General features: G+C 39.7%; 1 protein-coding gene across 1 annotated transcript in view; it reads right to left on the minus strand.

Moving 5' to 3' along the window:
* Window positions 1-411: 411 nt before the first annotated feature.
* SDK1 (sidekick cell adhesion molecule 1) overlaps window positions 412-12,534 on the minus strand; it is a 1,179,904-nt gene continuing 1,167,781 nt past the window's right edge. Inside the window, 1 exon segment of the mRNA XM_044659951.1 lies at window positions 412-684. Within this exon segment, the coding sequence (XP_044515886.1) occupies window positions 412-684 (273 nt within the window).

Raw genomic sequence — 12,534 nt, forward strand, 5'->3', positions numbered from 1 at the left:
TGAAATCTTCGGAAGTCTCAAAGGTGCCAAGTCACCGCACCCATGAAATATGCTTTCTCTTAAAAGAAAAGAAAAAGGGAAAGGAAAAGGCGGCGGCTGCTTCCTGCAGTGGTGTTACCCAAAAAAAAAAAGCATTTAAAACAACAACAACAACAAAAAATTCCCATTGAAATCCTACCATTCACGAGTGGTTAAAATTGTCGCTTATCGGAAATTGTTTTTAAACAAAACTTCAGCTCTGTTGTCGGAGTTGATTGTCTTCAAAAAAATAGACTTATTCCTGTTCGCCTCCGTTCTACCCTGATAGAGAAATGTACCCACAGTTCACTGCACCAGCCACCCGCCCGGGGCGCTCAGGCCGTGTCACCCCAATGTCGGCGGGGTTCCCACTGTGCTGGGGCCTCGAGGGTGTCAGACAAAGGAAGAGAAACCTGTGACCGGAGTCCGAGAGCCCGGGGCCTGCTGTCCCGTCGGGGTGTACACGCCCCCCGCGCTCTGCGTCGTGATGACAGTCTGGAAGTAGGGCTCCGTGTCATTGGCGGCGCACTCCTCGTATCTGTACGCCGACGGGTGCTTGACGCCCTTCGTCTGGCGCTTCCACGAGTTATAGTAGGTGGGGTCGCTCATGTAATGGTTAACAAAGGAATGCTTTGGCAGTTCGTCTTCATAATCGGAGTCTGTGGCCTGTAGCAGGGGAAGAAAAATAGCTGTGAGCATCTGTGACATACAAGAAAGCAGCTGTTAGCATCTGGCTCATGTCAGCCGTGCAAAGGAGCGCTATCCCATGTGCTTAGAGCCTGACAGAAATCAGGTAGGAGGGCTGAGGGGAATGGAAGGTCTTCTGCTGCTTCTTGCTTGGGTTTTCTTCCAAGCATATGGTGTTTCTGGGGCTGGGGAATTCCGCGTGCTGTCCCTCCTCTGCTCCGAGGCCTTCCGCGGTCCCGATTCAACCTCATCTTTCCCTAATTCCTCCACATGCATTCTCTGCTCCAAGCAAGGGGTTTTCTCGTTTCTCATCACGTGTTCTATTCATTTGTGCCCACATTCTTTGGTCCACAGTGGCAGAGCCCTCCTCACTGATGGCCGTGATTTCCTATGCCACTTCATGCATCCATATAGCTTTCATTGAGCATCTGCTCCCTGCCAGGTGCTACATTACTAATTTGGCACTTATCACCTGCTCTCTCATATTGCTGTTTATATTTTTACACGTATGGCCTGTCTCCCCAAACAGACTCTAGGAAACCTTTAGGGGAGGAGATTATGCCTTTGCTTTTTTTTTAAACTCTTACTTTCTGTCTGAGTAACAACTCTAAGAAAGAAGAGCAAAGACAAGGCAAATGAGGCTAAGTGACTTGCCCAGGGCTACACGGTGAGGAAGTGACTGAGGCCAGATCAGAACCCAGGCCTGGCTCTCTATCCACTGTGCCACCTAGCTGTCCCAATGTCTTTGCTTTTAGAAGTGAGCACCTACCATAAGCCTGATGCTTGGTAAGTATTTATTGGTAATGCTAGTGATAATGATCACTATAACAATAGCATTAATGATAATATCTCACATTTATATAATGCCTTAATTTTTAAGAGACACACTCTTAATAAAAACCTTTAGATTATTATTCCTACTTTAGAGATGAATGAACCAAGACACGGAGAAGGCAGGAGAAATAACTGGCCAGGGGCCACGTGGCTATGAAGTGATAGAGTTGTGAAGTTCGCTCTAGTTGGATGCTTATGACAGGAAGAAAAGGTAAGAAGGGTGAATTCAGATCAATTCAGCAAACATCCTGATTGTATAATGGACAGAGTGCTGGATCTGTAGTCAGAAAGTAGAGTATAAAATCCATCACTGACATTTTTTTTAAAAAAAAACCCTCACCTTTTGTCTTAGAATCAAGGCAGAAGAGTGGGAAGGGTTATGCAATGGGGGTCTAAGACTAGATTTGAACCCAGATCTTCCCATCTCTTGGTCTGGCTCTCTATCCACTGAGCTACCTAGCTGTCTCCCACCCCTGCCTTTTCCTGTGTAACATCATAGAAATTATTTAACCTCTTCAGTTTTTACCTATAAAATGAGAAGTGGGACTAGATGGTTTCCATGAATAAGCACCAACTGGGTACAAGAGTAGGAGGCACACTGGGCCTGGAGTCAGGAAGACTCAAATTCCTGAGTTCCAATATGGTCTCAGACACTTACTAGCTGTGTGACCCTGCGCAAGTTGCTTAACCTTGTTTACCTCAGTTTCCTCATCTGTCAAATGAACCGGAGAAGGAAATGGCAAACCACCCCATTATCTTAGCCAGGAAAACATCTAATGGTATCACAGAGAGTTAGACATGACTAAAATGAATGAATAACAAAAAGGTACAAGGCAAGGCAGTATCGAGGATACTGCTGTGATACAAGAGGATCGAGTTCTAGGTGGACCAATAAGACATTGTACACACACATAACTCTGAAGCACATTTAAAGATGTCTGTAGGAGGGTTCAAACAACATGCTATTTGCGAGCCAAGGAAGAAGAGAATACTTGCTGTTAAAAGAAAGACAGATGAGGAGAGACTAGTGGCAGCAGATGCCCACTAGGGTCAAAGCAAGGGCCCAAGAGAGCACCACTAAGACTTAACTGCATTAGAAAGCACTCTGTAAGTGAAAGGAGCCGAACCAGGAGAACATTGTACACAGAGACTGATACACTGTGGCACAATCTAATGTAATGGACTTCTGTACTAGCAGCAATGCAGTGATCCAGCACAGCTCTGACGGACTTATGAGAAAGAAAACTATCCATATCCATAGAAAGAACTGTGGGAGTAGAAACACAGAAGAAAAACAACTGCTTGATCACATGCGTTGATGGGGATATTATTGGGGACATTGACTCTAAACAATCACCCTAATGTAAATATTAATAATACGGAAATAGGTCTTGATCAATGACACATGTAAAACCCAGTGGAATTGTGTGTCAGCTATGAGAGGTTAGAGGAGGGAGGGGAGGGAAAGAGCATGAATCTTGTAACCATGGAAAAATATTCTAATTAAATATTAATTAAATAAGAAATTCCAAAAAAATAAAAACAAAAACAAAACAAAACAAAAAAGAAAGCACTCTGCAGGGGTATCTAGGTGTAAGTGGTTAGAGAGCCAGGCCTATAGTTGGGAGGACTTGGGTTCAAATGTGACCTCTGACACTTCCTAGCTATGTGATCCTGGGCAGATCATTTAACCCTTGTTGCCTAGTGCTTGCCACTCTCCTGGCTTGGACTGAATACTTAATCCTAAGACAGAAGGTAAGGGTTTAAAAAGAAAAGCAAAACACTCTGTCAGGCTGACTGAGCTTACTTCTTTCCATGGAAATCAACATACACCAAAGGAATAAAATCCAAATGGATTTTAAAAAAAGTTTAAACACAGTAACATCAGTCAGGCAAGACCCAGTGTCCTCATCTAGCCTACCTTTGTATCTGCCAGTAGGATTTTCCTTCTTTAGTCAAAAGAAATTATTTCTGTGTACAATTCTTGTGAATCAATTCAGTCTACCTTCTAAAATTCATTAAAGCATTACTCCCTCCCCACCTCAACTTTCCCAAGTGACTAAATAGGATGGCAGAAGGAGGGGAGCCTATATAGAAAGTTTTATAAAGAAATAAAAACAACTTTCAGCCTGTTTACTAGAGAATTACAGATTTAGCCTCCCTCCTCCCCTCAGCTTTTATTTTTGCCATTTCTGTTTTGCCATCCTTGAAATAGGAATTTTCTCTGTATCTAAATCATTTTTGAACATGTCTGGTTTTATTTTCCAGATTCCTTGAAGACCTGGTGACTCCAGTCATGTACACCAAAGAAAAGGGCTCCAAGAGCACATTATCAGTGGAGAAGAAATCCCTCCTAAGGATGTGGATCTGCCTTTTTGGAGAGTTTAACAGCTTGAATCAAACAAACATTGACTCCAACCCAGGTTCAAGTTCATTCTAAATGGCTCAAATGACCAATAGTTAGAATAAGTGGAGGCTCAAAAGGACTTTTTCATGATGGTGGTATTTGTTTTAGTATCCTCAGCAGGGACCATGTCCAAGTTCATTTTCCAGTTGTTGCTGCCCAGCCAAACTGCTTGGCCTAGAGGAAGCTATAGAAATCTCATTCCCTGATAGGGGATAAAAGGGGAAGCCAGGCTGGCAGGCCTTCATAAGATTCCAAGGTCAGGGTTATATGATGATAGTTGTGCTCATATGAGCCCCTTTCACCCCTCCCCACATGACAGATGGTGATTCGAGAGGAGTGTTCATAGGAGGAATGACCAGACTGCTGTTTGTGGGCCTTGGCCTCAGTAATCAGGCAAGCACTGTCTGTGATCTTTCCTGATTGAATGGAAGTTTCTCAAGGGCAAAAAGCTATTTTTTTTGTCTATATGTACCCAGCACCTGGCATAGAACATCAAACATAGCAAGCCTATACTAAACGCTTGTTGATTTCCACTCTGATTGCTGGTTTGCTAGGGCCTGTGATGAGTTCCAACAGCTCATGGAAGCGAAATAGAAGTATTCATGCTCCTTCATGTTAAACAGATCAGTCACCATTATCCTTAATATTGACATCTTTGTGGCCAGAAGGGACCAACTTGAGTGGTTTCAAAGTGACATTCAAATTCCAAGAAAATGTAATTCTTTCCTTCCCTTCCACATCCTACTTTAAGCTTTTGAAAGCTTCATTTCTCCAAATTTCAGAGTAAGATTGACCTTATAAGTAGATGGTTACTTTTACTTTTTAGTATAAGGAAAGGGAATTGGGCAAGGGCCAAGTTTGCTTCAATTTTCTAAAAAAGTAAAGTGAATGGAGTCAGCAAACTGGAGGCCAGTGAATTTGACTTTAATATCTTGTAAAATTTATAATATATTACTAAAGAGATGGTTAATGAATGTCTAGAAGGGGCACCAGAAGACCCAGCAATTTCAAATTAGTTTCACCACCATATCACAGTACCTATCATTATGCAACAATTTATTGCTTTGGAAACTTCTTCTGCTAAAATGTAAATACTCCTGAAAAGGATTGCATTGAACTAATTCAAGCTAAGGTATTCACGACTCCTAAGAGTCAGCTTGGGTTGGAGAACCCTAGGCTACTGGGGAGACGGAGAAAATATAGAAAGGGAAACTTCATCTACATTCAAACTTTACTTTAGTCCAGTATAGCACTCTGTAAAAATAATCACATCTATTAGCCATAGAAAGAGTGAAAAACATTCTCATTTTATAGGGAAGCCTTGGGCAAAGAGAGGTGATTTAACATGACCAACATCACATAGTGATTTAATGGGAAAATCAATGGTTTCTGGTTTATACAATAACATTGTCATAAACTTAAGGAGTTTGATATTTATGGAAACCTAGAAGAAAGTCATAGAATTGGAGGGAAACGGACATTAGAGATCACCAAGTTAACGCAATGCCTTTATTTTATAGAGGAAATTGAAGCTTAGCAAGATTAAATTATATGTTTATGTTTTTTCTGCCCAGAACTAGAAAGGACAAGCACGTAGTCAATAGGTAGTTGATAACCAAGATAGGTAGAGACATAATAAAAGAGTACCTGGCTGCCCCTGATGAGTTCAGATAACCAGGCCTATATGAGTTACTGAGAAAACTAACATATTTGACTGATGAGATACTATCAGTGACCTTTGAAAAGTCAAGTAGAGATGAGACAACTAGGTGGCACAATGGATAGAGAGGCAGGCCTGGAATTGGGAGCACATTGGTTCAAATCCAGCCTAAGATACTTCTTAACTGTATGATCTGGGGCAAGTCACTTAACCCCAGTTGCCTAACCCTTACCTGTCTCCTGCCTTGGAATCAAAACTTATTATTGATTCTAAAAGAGAAGATAAGAGTTAAAAAAATAAGTCACATAGAAATGGGGTCGCTGGGTTGCATAATGGATAGAGTATCAAGCTGGAGTCAGGAGGACCTGGTTTCAAATCTGGTCTCAGATATGTTTATCTGGTCAAGTCACTTAACCCTGATTGCCTAGCCCTTGCCATAGAATTGAGCAAGTTTCCACATTGTCTCACTTTTCAAAAATGCCAAGTGAATGGATTTAGCAAACCATAGGCCGGTTAGTTTGACTTATGTGTCTTGCACAGTTCTACAATATATTATTAAAGGGATGGTTAATTAATATCTAGAAAAGGAAGCAGTGATCACAAAGATCCAGAATGGCTTCCTCAAAAATAGGACATAACTAACTTCATTTACTTTTTTGGCCAGTCTAATACAACTGATAGGTCAGGAGAATGATGTAGAATTAATCTACATAGATTTTAGCAAGATATTTCAAATTTGTTGAAAATGTGGAAGGAAATGGGCTAGAATATGGTACAGCTAGATGATGCTGGGACTTAGTGAATTTCGGGACCCAAAAAACCGTCAATGATTTTATCTCAGTTTGGAAGGAGCTCTCCAGTAGGGTGTCCCAGAGATATGTGCTTGGTCCAGTGCTAATTCTTTTAACATTTTTTTTAACAGTGACCTGCATAAAAGCATCGCTGGCCTATTCATCATATTTGAAGATAACACAAAACTTGGAGAGATAGCCAACACAACTGACAAGATGGTTGGAATCCAAAAAATTCTGACAGACTAGAACATTAGAGCAAATCTAATGAGCTGAACTTTAATAGGGATAAATGTAAAGTTTTACAGTAGGAATTTTCAAAAAGAGAGCACCTTCCAAATCAAGATAGAATCATTCACCAAGCCTAACCTTCTTCTTGGGGGGAAGCTATATTATACTATTGATTCATATTTAACAGTCCATTAATTTTCAAATTAATCACTGTCTAGTCATACTTCTTTGTTCTTTTACTTCTTAAGCACTGTGATTCTCCTCACTGGTAAGCTTCTTAAAATTGTGTTGTGTGACCAACAAAGGGAGTGAAGCAGTGAGGAATTGTGGCATGGGGGATAGAGTGGTGATTTGGAATCAAGAAGACTTGAATTCAAATCCTGCCTGAGATACTAGCTTTTGTGGCCCTAACTTCTTAGAGCTTCAGTTTCCTTACTTATAAAATGAGAGTGATAATCACAAAGTTGTTGAGAGGACCAAATGAGATAATATACATAAAAGTACTTGCAAACCTTATATTTTGAACTGAAAGGGATATGAGGCTATCTAAACTTGTGGTGTCAAACTCAAATAGAAATGATTCCTGTGGGCCATACATTGACTTAGAAAAACACAAATTAATAATGTTGCATTGTATTTTTGCTTTTTTGTTAACATTTCCCAATTATAATTTCATCTGATTCTGCCCCATTAGTGAATTTTGCTGGTCTCTTTCTGTCTATGGGCTGTGAGTTTCACACTTTTAGGTTCTAAGCCAATCTCTTCATTTAAAGGTGAGGAAAAGGAAGGGAATTTTTGGTTCAGTATACTTTGCACTAGAGGGCTTCTGAAGTCTCTTCCAACTGAGATAGTCTAATTCTGTGACTCGCCATAGCTCACAATGAAAGAACCAAGATTTCAATTCAATTCCTATCTGTACTTTATCCATTGGCTGTGGTGTCACAGAGCTGGTCTCAAAAACCCCATGTCTAGATGCTGTTCAGACAATTCCCTGCAATACAGAAATAGGCCAAACTGTCTTCTTTTGGTTTCAGTAGCAGTTTGGAAATATGGATAAAAACTGAAATGTTTGTTCAGTACTTTGGATAATTTGCCATGACTTTTGGCTTTTTAAAAAGCTTATATATGTAAACTTTTTTAGGGTGGGGAAAATAATGCATCTACTAATGATACTGTAAAGATGAACAACTTTGAAAAGACTTAAGAACTCTGGTCTACACTGATCATCCAAGATGTCAGAGAAATGATGCTGAAACACACTACTCATCTAATAGTGAGAGGATAGATTTAAGATGCAAAATCAGACATATTTTAGACATGGTCAAAGAGGAAATTTGTTTTGCTTAACTATGCATATTTGTTATGAAAGCTTAGGTTTTATATTTTTCTTTTCCATTGAAAAGTGGGTAAGAAGGAGAAAAATGGATTTTAGTTCATTCTTTAAAAGAAAAAATATTTTGAAGACTTATAAGAATAAAAATATGAAATAGTAAGCCATCAGCACCTTAGTACATTTGAGGCACCCCTTAAGATTAAAGTTAGTAGCATTCAATTCTAAATAGCTTTCTCAACAGTATACGATAATGGGGAAAACATCTTCACAACCTTTTCACTGGCCTGGACTTTAAATCCACACCATTCCTCCCCATTGTTTTTATTTAGTTATTCAGGATTTCCAAACCCACCTATTTCCAAGAAAAATTATGGTGAGTTACAAGTTAAAATGCAATGCAAACTAAGGGTAATTAGGAAGGAAACTGATCTAAGATCCTCTGTCTAAAGGGAGTCGTGAGAACGGATGCTCCCAGGCAAGTACTAGAGTTGAGCAGGTTTCAGCTGGGCATTGAATGTAGCTCTAAGTTTCTGGCAAAGAAGGTAAGAAGGAAAACAGTTTTGTTTTCTGACAAAAGAAAGCATACAGATTCATCTTCAGAGACAACATTTGTCCTGGAACTAAACTCAAGCAAGAATTTATCACCTGGTCCTTGTATAAGGGACATTGAGTAACAAAGTGGATGATATCTTCAACTACGGTTTTACAAGATACAGGAACGCTGTTGAAATGGATAGCTCCGTATTGATCCTCTATAAAGACAGAGGGCAAAGCACTAAATTGTAACTCAGCAGAGACATTTCCTTTCCATTAAGACTCCTTGTTAATAGGAGGCAAAAAGTGGACAGCTGGAGCTGATTCTATCCTGCTCTCCTTTCATTTTCACTTCTACAGACATCTTAGGTGGCCTTTCCCAAGACTGGGAAGATTAAGATGCAGAGAATGGTGTCTCCCAATGTGAGAGGATCTTGAAGGTGTAAAAATTTCCCAGAGAGCAGATGGAGAATGGGGTTTAAAAACTCCTGGCTCAGAATTCTGGTATATCGCCTAACCCAGTGCCTTGCTAATAAAACTAATCATAGTTTCAATTAAGAACTAAGACTAGTGTGCCCTGGTTCCCTTTCTTTGTGAGTCAGTGAGAAAGGTATTAAAATGCCATTCTTCTCATTGCTACCCATTCTGTAGATTGTTTATATGACATTATTATTTTTTAATGGGGATATATTTTAGTGAGTCAGAATTATTGACAAAATGAAAATGCTGCAGGGTTGGCATTTTTTTTTCCCTACATAGTGTGAAGTAGCAATGTGTGTTTGTTACCTAGGAAACTGTAGAGGGATGGTATGTGATTGGCTCTGCCATCAGATTGGCTGTCAGAGTTTCTAAAGGTACACAGATGCCTGTGAAGGAACTAATAGAGAAAATGCCTGACAATTTTGGTATTTTATTGGCAAGATGAAAGCCTCAAACATTATTAGGGAATGAATTAGGTACCAGGGGTGCGTCATATCAGTTGATGTGGGAGGGAATTTGAAAACCATTTTGAATGTTGAAAAGGATTTTTCAAACCACGATTTGTGAGGTAATATTAATATAAATTCATAAGCAGCAGTGCTGAAAAACAGCATTCGTGGATGGAACTTATTATTTCTAACTACAGCAACATAAATAGATATGGCATGTGTTATATGACACTTTGAGTACAATACCCTGCAGCATGAGTCAGTCAGCACTCTGTGATCCTGGGACAGGATTCTTGGAATGATTACTTTGGGAATAATATCTCTGAGAATGGTTGAAAAAGGGGGAGAAACAATGGCATCACCATTTCTTCAGTGAAAAATTCCTACCCAGAAAAGTTCTTTCAACTAAAGAACCATTATAGCTTCATATTCATTATTCTCATTGCTGTCTACAAAGAATAAGGTACAGGTGGGGAAGGGGCCTGGGAAAGACAGTCTTTCTCTTTCCTCTTCTGATAGAATTGTTCTTCTTGCCTCCCTGCTGAATAGATGGCTATGTCAAAACATTCAGTTGGGCCCAGTTCTAGCCTCCAGCTATGTTATAAATAGGACAAATTTTATACATTACTTTTTATCCTTGACTGTCTTATCTGCTACTATGTTTTAATCTGGAAGCTGCCTCCAGCTCTTTTGTTAGTAGGTGGAGTACAAATCTTAAATTCAGATCATTCACTGGCCATTCCTAATGATGCTGGTGACTTCACCTAAGTAGTTCGGATCTCTGACTTTCAGTTTCTTCTTTTTCTTTTTGAGACTGGATCTTTCTACCTTGCCCCCATCGAAATATAATGGCTATTCATTAAGCCCAGTTCCATTGCTGATCATCATGGGGGCTTTGACCTTCTCTGTTTTCAGCCTGGTCTGGTTTGCACCCCTTTAAATAGCTTAGTAGCTCCCTGCTTCCAAGGGTTCACCATATTGGTATAGTACTTAGTGTGGCTCTAGCCACTGAAGCTCAGGGCTCCTGAGCTCAAGAGATCCATCAAGTCCAACTTTCCTTAACAAGGATAACAAGTGTCTAATACCACATATAATACTTCAGTTTCTTCTTCCTTAGAAGAGAGCAATGTGGGACATGGAAATCATTTAGATCATCTTAATTCTTTTTTGGAAGAGCTTCTCTACATTTCTCTATCTTTTTTTTCCTTTTCTAACATTTTAGAATTGAAGGTTAAATCAGAAAATCATTTCTCTATCTAAATCAACCAGAGAACCAAAAGAGAACACAGGAAATATCATTATCAATGCAAAGCCTCTGAGCTTTTGAAATACCTTGTTGTAACTGGCCTGCATTTCTTTCCTTCTAAATTTTATGCAATAAAACATGTAATTTCACTTCAATAAAACTTAAGAAGCAAAAGTTTGGAGAAAATAGAGTTCATCATTTCCTAAGCACTGTGAGAATACAAACGAAAAGAGGATAAGAAGCAGAAACAGAATAGATGAAAGATCTAAGGAGATTACAAAACAGAAGTGGCCAAAACTCTAACTGAACTTCACAGTGTCTCAAGTGACACTTCCATGATGATCAAAAGCCAGTGTCCCCACTGATACCTCTGTTGGGAGCCCATTAGCACTTCCTGTCTAGAAGTCCCCCAAACAAGTCAACATCAAAGTCTAGTTGTAGCAGGATTATATATCAAAGAACTCGGGAGAAAAGGAGATGTGGCACATTTCATCCACACAGAAAACCTCATAGTGCTCAGAAAACTTAGAATAACTCAGGCTTCTAAACACCTCTCTTATGTAGAAGAGATCCCACTGGATAATTCTGAAATAATTATCACTGAATAATTGTACTATGATATTATGATTATACACATTATATTATAATAATTATAAAAAATAACATTGAAAGTGTCCTACTAGATACATTTCATTGACTTTAAAAGTAGGCCCAAATTTTCCTGTCCCCAATACCACCTCTCTCCTAAACAGCTCAATGGTATAGTGGATAGAATGCTAGGGTTGAAGTCAGTAGGGCCTGAGTTCAAATCTGGCCTCACACCCTTATTAGATGTGTGATGTTGGATAAGTCACATAACCTTTGTCTCTGTTTCTTCAACAGTAAAATGGAGAGAATAATAACACCAACCTCCCAGGGTTGTTGTGAGGAGCAAATGAGATAATATTTGCAAATTGCTTACTGTGTGTGGTACATAGTAGCTACTTAATAAATGCTTGTTCTTTCCTTCATTTCTTCCCTTCAGCTCATGGACACAAACATTAATGAAGTAAACAGAAGGGAAATGTATTCCAAAGAAGTGTTGGGGTCACCTTGAGAAAGAATATGATTCAAAGGAGTGGGGTTGCTTAGGGTAACTAAGAAGGGTCAACAGCATGGTTACCAATGAGTCCAAAATCTAGCTTTAGGTACAGAAATGCTGTGAGTGAAGACTGGTTTCCTCTTTCCCCTCATGCTGTCTTTGGCTCAGTCAGCTGGAGCTGGAATAGAACTGTAATGTTTGGTTTACTGTTTCCTTACTTGGCTTCTATAGGATTTCACTTGACAACCCTCAGTCTGAAACACAAGCATACCCCTTGGCTCCTCCTGCAGTGCCAAATGAAGTTCTTACAAAACAGCTCTTGGCCATACCAACAGACAGTGAATTCAATGTCTTTTGTACCCACAACTGAGTCCCCAAAACAGAAAGTGGTCATGCCGAAATGCCATGTGCTGTCCCCATGTAACTTGGAGTTCATAGGCAAGCATCCCTTTCAGAGGGGTCGCTGGATTGAATCTTTGGGTTTGATCAGCCCTGCATGGAGGGAAGTGGAAAGGTGGAACTTATTTGAGATTTAAATTTGATTCAGAGTATGAGTGTTAGGGGGAAGGACAGCCTGGACACATATCAGATGGGTACTTTCCCTCTAGGCTAGGGGTATCTGAGAGAAAAATGCTCACTGGGAGCTTCTTCATTGTTTTGACTGTGTTTACTCAAAAAGGTTCAGCTTTCCAAACTTGCAAAAATGTTTTCTTTAGGGAGGAATGTGATAATGAATGGGGAGTACAAGTTGTATCTCTGATCTACCCATGACTGCCTACCCTA

This window comes from Gracilinanus agilis, chromosome 1 (assembly GCF_016433145.1).
Source record: "Gracilinanus agilis isolate LMUSP501 chromosome 1, AgileGrace, whole genome shotgun sequence".
In the NCBI taxonomy this organism is placed as follows: domain Eukaryota; kingdom Metazoa; phylum Chordata; class Mammalia; order Didelphimorphia; family Didelphidae; genus Gracilinanus; species Gracilinanus agilis.